At 42.1% G+C, this 14,945-nt stretch overlaps 1 protein-coding gene across 4 annotated transcripts in view; it reads right to left on the reverse strand.

The window, feature by feature from the left end:
* Positions 1 to 14,945, reverse strand: part of LOC147717608 (butyrophilin subfamily 1 member A1-like) — a 269,710-nt gene that overhangs the window by 44,496 nt on the left and 210,269 nt on the right. For all 4 annotated transcript variants that reach the window (XM_086924393.1, XM_086924390.1, XM_086924392.1 and 1 more), the window contains exon 4: positions 7,732 to 8,016. In XM_086924393.1, coding sequence (XP_086780519.1) covers positions 7,732 to 8,016 — 285 coding nt within the window. The remainder of the gene's footprint in view (positions 1 to 7,731; positions 8,017 to 14,945) is intronic.

Here is a 14,945-nt window from a genome sequence, read left to right on the forward strand (position 1 = left end):
ACTGTCTCGTTTTCAAATGCAGGCTTTCTCGGGTTTCCTTCCCTCAGCGGACCCCGAGCCAGCACCCTTTCCCGAAGCTCTCTGGTCTCTCGGTGCCCCGAACTTCGTTACCTCGTGGGAGAGAGTCTAGCACCAAGGACGAGGAAGGCATACGAAGGGGCGTTTCGGGCTTATTTGGCCTTTTTGGGGACTGAGAGAGGGGGACTTTGGGGGCATGAGGATGGGGTAGTACATTTTCTGATGTCCTTGCGTAAGGCTGGGAAGTCGGTGGCTACAGCCCAGAGGCATCGTGCTGCCATCTCCTTTGTTGCCAGGGCTCATAATATCCAGGACCCGACAGCGTCTTTTGCTGTACAGAAAGCGCTGCGTGGGTGGCAACGCCTTGAGGGTCGCAGAGTAGATGAGAGGCGCCCGATAGGTCTGGATAGGTTGTCCCAGTTGCTGGCCACACTCCCCGACATATGCTCGTCTCAGTTCGAGGCCTGTTTGTTCCGAGCCGCTTTTACGCTTGCATTTCACGGGGCTATGAGGATAAGTGAGCTGGTGGCAAGGAGCAAGCGGGATGTGGCGGGGGGTTTGTGCCGGGAACACGTTCAGATCAGGGGTGAGACTATGACGGTATCCTTTGTCAAGTCGAAAACCGATCAAAGTGGGGTGGGAGACTGCATAGTCATTCGCAGGATTCCAGGGTCCTCCATGTGTCCGGTGAGGTGTTTAGAGGATTACCTAGCACAAAGGGTGGCATCATGGGGGGGGACAATGTTGAGACACGCGGACGCCACCCCACTGACAAAGTTTCAGTTTCAGCGGGTGCTCGCGATGTCAATTACCGCAGCAGGCTTGGACCCGGGTGAGTTCGGGACCCACTCCTTTCGGATAGGGGCTGCCACTGAAGCTGCAGCCAGGGGTCTTAATGTGGAACAAGTAAAACGAGTGGGGCGTTGGTCCTCCAGTTGTTATAAGAGGTATGTGCGGTTGCACATGTTGTGAAGCTGTAACAATGTACTCACGCTTCTTGTCTTTTGTTTGGTTTTCAGTTACGCAAGCCTTCGAGGCGGGGCGGACTATGCAGTCGACCCAACACCGGGCCAGCGGTCAGACATCACCGGCTGTGAGAAAGGAGGTGTGGGTCGTGGGCCACTCATACGTGAGGCGTGCCGCAGACGTATTCAAAGCAGGTGACATGATTCACGTAGCTGGGGAATACGGGTACAGGATGTCCTTCTACGGAAGGGGCGGTCTCTGTATTGACCAGTTTCAAGCTTACTTTGAGGGTTTGTTAGGGCGGATGAGGTCACCGCCGTCTATAGTCATAGTACATTTAGGGGGCAATGATTTGGTCACCACCGGTAGACGACTTCTCCTGGAGGCAATGCTTTCCACCGTAAGTTGGTTGGCAAGGAAAGTTCCGGGGTGCATAATTGCGTGGTCTCATATGATCCCACGAAAAGTGTGGCGGGGGCTATTTCGATCCCTGCTTTGAACCATTCTGTTAGGAAACTTAATAACAAAATGAGTAGGTTGTTCCGTTCCAGGACATTGCATTCTATCTCGCACGGTTGTATTAATGATGACAGTATGTATATGGGGGATGGTGTGCATTTGTCTCGGGTGGGAAATGAGTTACTCATAGGAGACTTCTTAGCATGGTTAAAAACGTTGGAACATGACCTTTAGCTAGGAGTTTTGGTGGGGGGCCCGGATAGCCGGTCAACTATCCGGGCCTGTGGCGGTAAGGTCATGATCGGTGAGCACTAATTAGTAGATCCCTATGAGTGGGCGTCACCCAACACGGATGGGAGCGCTCGGGAGAGGTGGCCATTGGCCCCTCAATGGGGAGGCGGTCCCTTCTAAGGATGGGTCGCCGGAAGTAAAGGAAAGGCGGTCAAGGCCCCTTCCTTTGTAGGAGGGGTTACAGCCCCCTCCTGGGGAATTTCCCGGGGCCAGTGACATCTGCGACGGCAGATGCGGTAAGTTGTGTGGGGTTGGGATAAGGGCCACGATACCTTCTAGATACCTCACACGAGTATTCGAACGACCTTTAACTGGCGTCGAGTTTTAGGTGCCCCCGTCAAGTCAAGGGAAATTGGTAGTAGTTGCACTTGAGGTACGCCTCCGTGCTGTCGCCCATCCCAAGTGGGAGGGGTAAGTCCGGTTAGGGATCTTGACACCGGTTATGACCTTGCTGTTGGCCCTTAAACGTTAGGTTGTACAATTTCAATATGTCAAGAAATGTTTTGTAGGTTGCTAGTTCGGCTAGGAGAAACTCTGTATTAGAGAATCTGTTAAGGTTAGCCAAACATCGCAATATGGTAATGAAATTGTACATAACATGAAACGTTTAATGTTTTAATTTTGTTTTAATAAATACGGCCGGGATGGTCACTCCATCCCACTTCCAAAAACTTCAAGAACTGTTTCCGGTTTCACTCCTTTTGGGGATTGTGTTGAGAGGGGGTGGCGGGTATCTCGGCTATATGCACTAGTATACATGTAACAGGCATATCAAAAATTGTATATTTATTTGTGTAATATATGCGATGTTTTTCCACAGATATGTGCATGGTTTGTGACATTGTGTTTGTTTAAGGAGCAGTATTGTATTACATGTTGTTGCATTTACAATTAGACAATCAAGAGTTTGTATATCTTATTGTATGTATTTGTTTTTTACAGACATTGTGGTTCTGTGGGATATTTTATTGTTATTTCCTGAAGAAGGTTTTTTGGCTTTGGAAGTGTATGTGCCATAAACCGAAACGCGTCGATGCTCTGGTGGAGGAGCACTAGGCCACAAGAGATAAGAAACTCCTACAAAATTGTGGAATTCATAGATCTGGAGTTACTTAACCACATGTTACTATAACACTGGTGGCTCTCTCTGCTTTTTAATTGGAACCATTTTCCCTTTGTACTGTCCCACATTTTATTATGAATTTTTTATTCTGACAATGTACTGTTTTTTAATTTGTTTTCTTATGAATAAAATGTACAAGGTCTTTTGTATGTCTGATTCATGTTAATCATTTATTGCTCCTTGTTGCATGTATATTTGTTTGTTTGGTAGAAATTTGTGGTTTACTCTCATACTCACCCAAAGGGGATTATTTCTGACAGACTTGTCTTTTGGTACCCTACTCCTTTGGGTCTCTGGGTCCCTCTCTGTTTTTACAGACGTGTTTTGTGCATCTAACTTGTAGGAGTACTTGAGTGGAAAACCGTTTGGTAAGGCTGAGCTGTTATTACACGTAGTGATGACAGCTACCATTATCTGCACCGTGGTAGAACGAGTGATTGCAGCCACGGCAGCAGTTCTCACTGTCGCGTTGGTGGCTTCCTTAGCCAAAGAATTCCCTTCAAGGTGTATGCCAACACACTGATTACTCAGCGTATGAATCACGAGAACCTGTGGCAAGCCTTTTTTCAGCTCCGCCACTTGTTCCCAAAGCAACTTGTGCTTTATTTTGCAACCTTTTCTATCTCTGAACCCATTCTGTACCCAAAAATTGAGATATTCATTATATGACTGGACACAGTAAAATGAATCACACTCAATTAGTGTGGGGAATTCCCGATCCGTATTTTTAAGTGCCAGTATAAGGGCTTCTTGCTCTGCCAGCTGTGCTGTGTAATCTCCTAGAGACTGCGTCTGCGTATTGCTAGGACGGAACTTGCCTTCCCGCTAACGTCCTTTTACAATCGCACATGCGGCACTATATTGCTGTTTACTTCCTACAGCAGGGTGTGCATATCCGTCAGTGTAAATGATGTATTCAGACTGATCTAGAGGCATTATTTCATTGGGGAGAGGATATTCTTGTTTGTACTGTAGGAATGCTTGTGTTTTTAATGTAGAATCACATTTGTAGTCCACATCTGTTGCAGTGAGAAACTTAGCTCATTGTATCCATCTTGGATGCAGTGCTTTCGCGTTTGGAATGCTTGGTTTTGTAACAGCCTCTAAGGTTGGTACTGGAGTCACAACGTGTATTCGTTTCCCCTGAGCTAGTGCCCCTTCTCTCACTACCAAACAAGGGGGGGTTTTACCTATGCCTCTATATGCATCATTATAACAATCAATGAGTAGCAAAGAGAAAACCACACTGTTAGTAATCTCAGACACTTGATTTATGTCTAATATTTTGAACAATTCAGAATTTTTACATTACTTACGACAGAGAAGGATACATAGTCAACTTCACATTGAACACACTGCAAACATATTTTGCAGGGGAAAAAGCACAACAAACAAGTTTGTGAACAATTAAATAAATTATAATGAACATATCAACAAAACGTGCATATACATTGTACACAGTAATCAGTAATTATCCCGAAAAACAGTAAAGGACAGACTTTCATGCAGTCAAATCAGATAATGAACGTGTGGGGGGTACGTTTTAATCAGTACCAGCCCAACTTCCTGTGACACTATTTGTTGTGGTGTTGCAATTGTCTAGATACAGGAAAAATCCAACATCAATTGAGACAAGCCAATGATTTTAGGCGAAAACATGGATGTTAAATGCCAACGCGTTTCGAATACCAATGTGTGAATCATCGGATTCTCATCAGGGCGTGGAATGTATCCATAGGTACTGTTTTGGGAAAGAGAATAGGAATTTGGATTTAGATTGGTGCATATTAAAAAAGAAAGCTTTTTCCTATTGAATGCATCTCACTACAGCAGTCTGTACTGCTGTCAGTATTTTTTCAGTTGATGCATAACTCATTTCAGCATTTGTGTACAAATGAGATTTGTATGCAATCAGTACTGCTTCGTCTTCTTTGAAGGTTAGGTAAGTGTACCCGGATTGATCCGTGATTACACAGATCACCAAATTCGTGATGTTTACACGTGTGTGTAAGTGTTTGGAAGCTATCATGTCAGCTTGCAAGGAATAGAGAGTTTCTGAAGGTTCCTGTGTCCAATGTCGGACTGAAAAATCAGGACTGATTAAATCATAGAAAAGTTTCAAATTTTCTGCGTAATCCAAAATGTATGTTCTGCCAAAATTTAGGAATCCTAAAATGGATTGTAAGTTTTTCAGAGTTTTTGGAGGTTGAAGTAGTGCAATAGGGATGCTAAGGGTCTAAAGAGAAAGCTACAAAGAATCAGTACATTCACAAGTAGTTTGTGTAAGGAGAGCAAGAAAAGTGTGAAATAATACGCATCAGCCCACCCAATGGCGAAGTCTCGTCATCTGGGTTTTGTTAAGAACTGGTATCTGCTAAGTACCTCCTTGATTGTATGTAGAGGAATACTAGCGAGAAAAAGATTTCTCTTTTTAATATGTATTGTATTTTTTAACATTGATGGAAAAAATGTACTGTATTGAAATTTGTTAGATTGTAACTTTTTGTATAATTGTACCTTGTCTTTTATGATATTAATTTTATCGAATAAAGAATATTTGACTGACTAGCGACAGATCCACCAGTGATAGAGAGCCAGCAAAAAGTATAGGTGGGTAGAAGATGGAGTATTGTTGCAGTGCTAAAAAGAAATTTTGTGAAGTGGTGAAAAAGGTGTATGTGTGTTAAAATTGCCTAGTGTGATGCCAAGACACGACTTTATTAAGGGGAGGTCATCATACTGGCAAGATTAAAAGCAGAGTGAAGATAGTGTGTTAAACAATGAATATATGCAGGCATATTGATACTTGGAGGTAATCATGAGTACTCTTTACGATACAAACCCTAACTGGATGTACCTAAGTGTACCTAGCATGTATGTAGGTGTATAGCCAAGAATCCCCGTAGAAAAGAGCAAACCCTATTACCTGATGGGAGAGAACAAAGGACCCCCGTCTAGGTCTCGAGTTGGACACCCAACGAGGGATGTCAGACCACTGCGTGCTGGACTGTCCGCGGGCACGGACTTCAGCATCTTGTGTCAGCCTGGAAGTTTCTCCTCTAACTTGCACAACAAGATGTGGTACGTATAGACCCAAAAGGTACCCTCAGGGGTTCTACCTAGATGTTTCATGGTACTGTGGGTTTCTCAGCCAAGGATGATGATAGTGGTGACTCAAAGTTATTATACATAAGATGGTAATCCTGCTGTGATATTAAGAATCCTCATGCATGATAAATGAGGGCAGTTTTCGAAGAAAACGACATGACAATGATTCAGCACCTAACTAGGTAAAAGTCAGTACCAAAGCCGTTATATAGAACAAAGTAGGACAAATGTAGGTAAAAGGTCGTGCAACTACCTAGGCCTATATTGGGGTACATTTGGGCTCATAACAACAATATAGTTCAAGTATTCAATATTTATTTGAATTAATACAAGTTGTTCAAATATACAGACTCCCAAGCAAGAAACTGAATACACGCTGTCTCTTCAATGGCTGGAATGCATTGCCCCAAACATTCTAATCATCACTATAAATTCCCCCAAAGAACATTCCATCATCCCATTGTGATGTGCATTAATATACTTTCTAAAGTATAATACAACAGCTAGGTTCTGCTTAGAAAATAAGATTAACCTAGGAGAAATCAAGAGCTTCCACTAGTCTCTGCAGCGAGAATAAGAGCAAAGACTGGGGAGGTAACCAAATACTACTCACTATACTCTCCATGTAGAACAGAGTCACAGAGGTGAAACCAATGCAGGAGATTAAACCAGTAGTCGGTACTACATTCTATAGAGAAAATAAATTAATGGAGATGAAACCAAATGCCCATGTTAGGCTCTGCATAAAGAACACATTCACACAGATGGGGATTACACCAAACATCTATGCTGGGCTATGCATAAAGAACAAATTCACATAGATGGGTTTGACACCAAACATCTATGCTAGGCTCTGCATAAAGAACACATTCACACAGATGGAGATGACACCAAACACCTATGCTAGGCTTTGCATAAAGAAAATATTAACATAGATGGAGATGACACCAAACACCTATGCTAGCCTCTGCATAAAGAACAAATTCATATAGATGGAGATGACTTCAAACACCTATGCTAGCTTCTATACAAGAACAAATTCACAGACATGGAGATGAAATCCAATGCCCATGCTAGGTTCTACATAAAGAACAAATTCAAAGACATGGAGAAGAAACCAAATGCTCATGCTAGGCTGTGAATAAAAAAAACAATTCCCAGACATGGCGAAGAATCCAAATCCCAATGTTGGGCTCTGCATAAAGAACAAATTCACATAGATGGAGATGACACCAAACATCTAAGCTAGGCTCTGCATAACAACAAATTCACAGACATGGAGAAGAAACCAAATGCCCATGCTAGGGTCTGCATAAAAAACAAATTCACTGACATCGAGATAAAACAAAATGCCCATGTTAGACTCTGCATAAAGAACAAATTCACACAGATGGAAATGAAACCAAATTTCTGTGGTAGGCTCTGGATTGTCATTTAAAACACAAACATCGAGATGAAACCAAACACCAGCACATGGAACAAAAGTAAAGATATGGATATGAAACAAAATACATGCGCTAGACTCCACATAGCCAAAAAAAGCACAATATTGGAGATATAATCAAATGCCAACACTAGGCTCTGCATATGGAATAAAACTACAGGCATGGCAATGAAATGAAATGACAGTGCAAGGCTCCACAAAGAGAACAAACACAGACATTGAGATGAAAACAAACACCTGAACTAGGCTCTACTCCTGGAGGAGCTATTGTAGTAAGGGAAACCTATCCAGGGCATTAAAACCTAGATCTAGACTCACTCACCAGCAATGGATATTACAGCCTCTTTCGATTGGTTTGTGAACCGATTGCGAACAACACAGGACAGGTCCTTGCTGGATTCTCCGGTTATCAGTAGGGGGCTGTCCACCTGGAAGAGACCATCCTGCAGGGGAGTGTTGAGGTAGTCGGAGGACAGAGGTAAGCTCTCACCACCATGTTTTTGCCACATTACCTCTGGTTCTGGGTACCAGCCACCTGATTTACATACAAGTCGGATTGCGCCTGCCTGATAACTCTCCACATGGATGTTTGGAGTAGAGCCAAGTGCTGGAGAATGGAAAATAACAGTCAGAACCTAGCTCATAATCAGCTTCTGTGACATAATATTAAGGTTTAAAAACATGAACTTTACATTCTTGGTTCAAAAGTACAATATTGACAATATATTTAAGTGTCAGGATTTCGCGACCATAAGCGCGTACCTAACAGATAAACTACAATTCCCAGGAGTCATAACGGAGGAGGAGGAGTCCGCGTCTACAAGACGACGCGGCGCGCACACGTGAGCGTGTGTAATTCTGGCGGTTTGGAGCTTTTGGCGGCGTGTTTGAATGGAGAGCGAGAAGCCGCGTTATCTAGCTCGGCAGAGCTAATTCCAGTCCTGGTATTGACGTATGCTGAGGTTCGTATCACACACCGGAAGGGTGAGTGCAGGCGTCCCGTTTGTTATTTAAGAAGACTTTAATTAACAGTGGTTACACCGGACGGCATACGCGTGCCAATTATGGCTCAAGGGGAAGCAGTGAACCAACCGTGGATGCCTTTCCTTACGTTATTTGTTTTCAATTCCCCAAAGACTGTCTTCTTATTTATGGGCAAGGCGGTGAGGAAACCGCATTGGAATTACTTGTAGGGCAAGGGTGACATTGACTTCATGGTTCAAGGTGTTTTCTCTTTTTTGCGCAACACTGGATATACTGGAGGAAAAAGCGCTGTATAGTTGATTGGACAACTGGAGAAATCGAATCTACGTACTTACCTGCTTACCCCGTATCCTGAACTATTTATTGTGGGCTTTATGATTTTTTTTTATTGAGACTTGGTTTGATACTACTGTAACCGGATGCCCACAAAAAGAACCGGTGAGCAGGCTTGAGAAGTGAGAGTACAGGGTGTGTTACCCGCAAACATACCGGGGCTGTGTGAGATGAATGTGAGAGGTCTATGTGTAAAACAGTTGTGTTCTATCTTATAGGAATATCCACCGAAACAGGATCGGTTGTTTTTTTCTGGAGATATGCACGGACTAAGATGGCGACCAAAACTGAAAGTCAAAGTTCTTTGTTTATTTTGTGTAAATGGTTTACCAATATTAACCTCCGCCTCACAAGACGCCAGCTGACACTGACGAAAGCGAAGGTTGAAACGCGTTGTTACCAATTTTGCGCAATAAATCATAGTTGATTTAACCTAACGAGAGTGCTGGTTCGGTCATTTTGTGACAGAGGAGCTGAATACGTTAGCGGCTCGCCACCGCTGGACCGAGCACCCGCTCGAACTGAGTGTGGATTTCAAAACGGCGACTACAGGAGCAGCGATAAAGAAAAGAAAGCTGTCTGCACCGCCGTACAAAGCCGTAGAATCAATACCATTCCCGAGGAAGCGGAGCGATATCAACGGAGCTTACAGTGTCTCGGTAGACGGAGGTAGGAGAACCGACGGCATTTACTTATCTAACGGCACGAGCGAGTTAGGAAGCGCAGTGAATTAAGATCTATTCAATGTTTAGTGAAACAGCACGTCGGGAGGCGGCGACTGGCATATTCAAATTACGTCCTGGGGGAAACACACAGGACTCGACCCAGACACAAGATGCTGCTCATTCGAATGTGAGGAATAAATACCACCAATTGGAGAGACTTTACGAGAGTTTATAGCATCTATACAATACCGGCATACGAAAATCCTGATCAAATTTGCCTGGAGAGACTGAGAAAAGGCCTTAAAAGATATAGAATCACTAGAAAAGGAGATTCTTGAATCTGTGGAACAAGTGAAACATGATGAAGAGAAAGAGTCAATGAAAAAACGGCTAACATATGAAAAGAAGATTCAACAAAGGAAACAACAAACGTTCGAACGTGACGCTCGCGACTACGAACAGGGGAGAATACTCACGTTCGCAAGAAAGTATGACGCTCCACGTCGCAACTTGAGAACAAGAACACATAAGGCAGTAGAGGTCAGAGACACCTCGGAGTCGGAGGTCACAAGCGCTGAACAATCGGAAGCTCCGGAAAAGGACTAAGACTGCAGCCTTCTTTTCGCGAGGAGTTCGATCTTATCCGTCAATCATGGCTGAGGGGAGGCAAGGGCCGCCCTCCGGAACAACAAGCGAACACAAACGCATCACAAGGAGGGGGGAAGAAGGCATGGAAAGCAGAACGAGACAACTCAGGAACCGGAAAACACAAACCAACAGGAATTAATCGATGATTTAACAATCATCAATCTCTCCATAAGAGTTCTGACATCAGATGAGCAAAATGTTCTGAAATTGGGTTTAACTTTTTGCCCAACAAGCGGTTATGAGTATACCCAAACTCAAATAGACTTATTTAAATTTATTTGAAAATTGAAGTTGTTGAAATTTTTCAAACAGAGAATCCAAGGAGGAGAAACATCGAGGGGTGCGGCAAGCAGACATACTGAAGTACAAGAACCGATGGACATTAACTTCCGGGACCGAGAAACCATGGCTATACTAGAGGAACTCAGGGGTGAAAACAGTACCCAACAGCCAGTACAAATAGACAACACAAGAAGAGCAGCTGAACTAGGGATAACCCAAATAAAGAAACAAAGTGTATTCAAACCACCATCATGCTTCTGCCCCCAGTCCCCAGTTGATGCGATTGATATTTTTGCGGAAACAGTGACTCAAGAACTTCAGAATTTATCAAAACAAGAAGAAAATTTGAAAGGCAAAATGAAGTGGAATATATCATCAAACCAGAGAAAAGCAATCCAAAGTTTGGAACAAGACAATTCAATTATAATAAAGCCGTCCGATAAAGGGGGAAATGTCGTTGTACAAACCTGGAACAACTACTTCAGAGAGGCACTTCGTCAATTACAAGACAAAGACAACTGTGCACCAACCACGGAGGAAGAGTATAAATCCAGCATCCAGGAATACGACAATCTAATCCACAAATGGTATGGAAAAAGGATTCGGTCCAGGGAAGAATTTCTATTTCTACAAAACAAAGAACCAAGATTACCTACATTTTACCATCTGCCGAAGGTTCATAAAGATGCTGCTAGACCACCAGGAAGACCAATTGTGTCGTCAACTGGGGGGCTAACTGAGAACATGTCCAAATGTATTGATTATTTTTTGGGTCCCTGGGTAACACAATTGAGCTCCTATACGAAGGACACTAAAGACTTTCTTAAGCAAATTCAAGATGATAGCTGGGAAGATGAGTTCATTATGATAACGCTTGATATTTCCAATCTATATACAAGCATAAGACATGTTGATGGAATGGCGGCAGTGAGAACTTTTCTTGGACATCGTTTGGCCAAATATTTGGAACACAGTGAAATGATAATGGAATTTATTGCATTTTGTCTGAACAATAACATCTTTATTTTTCAGGGCCAACGTTACAGGCAGATTAGAGGTACGGCGATGGGCACCTGATTAGCCCTCAGCTACGCGAACTTGTTTGATGGGCTGGCGGGAGAAGCAGGTGGCCTGGGCCGATGACAAGGGGAAATGGGTGGACAGGGTGATCTGCTGGAGGAGATACATCGATGATCTCTTTATTATTTGGAAGGGATCCAGGACTTCAGCAGAAAGATATATCTCGGCCCTCAGTGCTAATGATTTAAATCTAACATTCACCCATGAAATGAGCAAGGAGGTTAACTTCTTGGACCTTAGAGTTTTCATTGAGTCTGGAAAGATTCAAACTGCTTTGTATAGGTAAAGCACGGCTGGGAACTCAGTCCTTCATGGACGAAGTTGCCACCCTACTACCCTCGTGAATAGTATCCCCTATGGGGAACTATTAAGAATAAAAAGAAACAGCTCTAGAAAGGAGGACTATGATGAGACAGCAAATAACAGCATAAAACGCTTCAGATCAAGAGGCTACTCACAGAAAGTACTACAACAGGCCACAAAAAAAGCAGAATTAGTGGACAGACTAACACTGCTGAGAGACACACGGGGTCGAGTATCTAAAGAAGGGGCAGGTGATCTAAGATTGATCACCAATTACTCCTCCGCAGCAAGTAAAGTCAGAACAATAATGCGTAGAAACTGGAAAATCTTGAAATCAGATAACACCATAGGAAAAGAACTTTCAGATTACCCCTTGATAACATTCAGAAAAACAAGATCATTAAAAGATAAACTTGTAAAAAGCCATCTTGCAAAGGAAAGATCAACTTCAAGACTGCAGGCTCTGCACGGCTCGTATCCATGCGGGAAGTGTAAGGCATGCAGCTCAAGCAGGAGGGTTTTAACATTTCAAGTTTCAGATAAGAAGTTCCGCACAAAGATCTCAAAATTTATGACATGTTCTACCACTCATGTAGTGTACTGTTTGGAATGCCCTTGTAGCTATCGCTACATAGGGAGTACAGTGAATGTGGTTAAAAAACACATACTGGAACATCAAAGGGCCATCGCTAACAGAGATGAGAATTATCCGGTGGCCCGGCATTTTGCCAACTATCACAACAGCGATAGGAACCTTTTAACCTTTTTTTTGTCTAGACTGTATTCCATTTGACATCAGGGGAGGTGACAAGGAGAAAAAACTACAACGTCTAGAGTCTAGATATATCATCGAACTACAGACTAAGTCACCAAAGGGTTTAAATGCAGGGGAGGAACTCATAACCCACTTATAATTTCAATGAAATTCTTTACGAGCAGCTCATTTTTCAGGGGAGAAAGATTATCAACAAGAATAAGAATTTATCTGGTTACCATCAATACTAGTAACTAGGGATCCTTGATTTAAGAACATATGAACTACATATAGGTATATGTGGAGGCTTCATTTGGACACAGAAAGTATCAACTTTGAGAAGGTTTCTCACTGTGAAATCCAATGCCAGACCATCCAGGGCCTAATTAGTAAACCTATGTAAATATGTATATATTGGATCATGGTAAACTTGAAATAGGACCATCAAAGTAACTGGCTATTCATTTGGGTTGTTATACCTTTGATATGGCGACTAACTGTATAAACAATGAATATCACATGATGTTATTATGATTTTGAGGCAACTAATTTAACCCATACAGGACTTAATAACGAAAATGTTGAATGAATTAATTTGCCATACGTTGTCTGTTGTATATATTGTATATAAGGAACAAGTCAAACACAAGATCTCACTATGAATTAGCCATTCTAAGATGGCAACCAAAACTGAAAGTTAAAGTCCTTTGTTTATTTTGTGTAAATGGTTTGCCAATAGTAACTTCCGCCTCACAAGACGCCAGCTGACACTGACGAAAGTGAAGGCTGAACGCGTTGTTACCAATTTTGCGCAATAAATCATAGTTGATTTAACCTAACGAGAGTGCTGGTTCGGTCATTTTGTGACAGTGGAGCTGAATATATATATATATATATATATATATATATATATATATATATATATATATATATATATATATATATATATATATATATATATATATATATATATATATATGTATATATATGTATATATATATATATATATCTGCACAAATCTTCCAACCTCCACTACAGAGCGGCGAGAGAAGAGACAGACCCCACGTGTTTCCAGGCAAGATGTTTATTTCGTTCCTGTGCCTTCCAAAAGATGCAACGTTTCGACTAACGATGTAGTCTTGTTCACACACCACATTGCACAAAGTGGAAACTTTTTTTTATATTCTTTGCAGTGGAGACACACCCATCCGGGTCCCACCTCCAAACGTGAGTCACATGGTAAAAATTTAAAACAACCTCAAATTGGTTAAAGGCACAGTGCATGGTAACCTTCCATGGTTGTAACAGTTTTGCAAAGCAAAATAATAATACACACATTGTATCATTAAACCTATTTGCATGAGTTACTATGTAACTTGAAAGTTAAACATTGTAAATAACCGCATGAATGCGTGAATATTCATTAAAATAGTTTGCTTGGACACATATGAAAAATATAACCTCGTCGATGATTTGTATGCAAACTCATTCTGTAGGCTGTTATTTGCTGCACCCAAAATAAACAATGACCGCATGAATGCGTGGAGTTCATATATATCATGGTAGGACTGGATCCAAAGATATACCCCATTCCAATATACAAGGCATGCAATCTCAAAAGGAAATGTGTCATTGCAATTTAAACTGTTGAAATTTACATCCCAATATTGCACTGTGCTGAGTTGTTAATAACCAGTACACATAATGACTTTAAAACACCAAAACCAGCACCTACGTGTATAATACAATAATGCAACAAAATCTGATCGCCATTCTCCATATGCGTCACAGTATATGTACATATATACATTATTTGTGAGACTCAAATCATGATTACATGGGAACTATCTGCGCCAAAGGGTTGTGTAACCCCACAAAAAATTATGTTCAAAGTGCATGAGTCAATACCAAGTGTTGAAAAAAAATCACCCAAAAAAAGAGAATCCATGTGTTTGTTTTACAAGGAAAACTGAACTGTCTAAAAGACAAAAACAACCAGAACTGTACAGAAATCGGACTACAAAAGACCTAATATTAGGTGCTGTATAACAGGATTTCATATATTTACATACTATCTACAATTATGCTCACGTTGTACCCACTATGTACATTATTGTGCAGAGAAACATTGACAATTGAATGTCCCTAAAGGAAGTTATGAAGATCCTCCGTTGCATTCAACCCGTTGGGTTGCTTGCTGTCGAGTTTGATGATATATTGGGTTTCCAACCGGCGCAGTAATTTCTCGCTGTCACCTCCTCGTTTAAGGAGGGGCCACGGCGTCAATAACAAAATAGGTGAGACATGATAAATCCCTATTATGCCTGATGTTGAAATGTCGCGCCACTGGATATGCACCATCGTGGTTTACAATGGCCCTGAGGTGCTGCAATATTCTCACATGCACCTGTGCGCCGGTACTGCCCACATAGCGTAAACCGCATGTGCAAGTTAGGACATATACCGCAAACTCCGTGCGGCAGTTGT

This window comes from Lissotriton vulgaris, chromosome 5 (genome assembly GCF_964263255.1).
Source record: "Lissotriton vulgaris chromosome 5, aLisVul1.2, whole genome shotgun sequence".
NCBI classification, from domain to species: Eukaryota; Metazoa; Chordata; class Amphibia; order Caudata; family Salamandridae; genus Lissotriton; species Lissotriton vulgaris.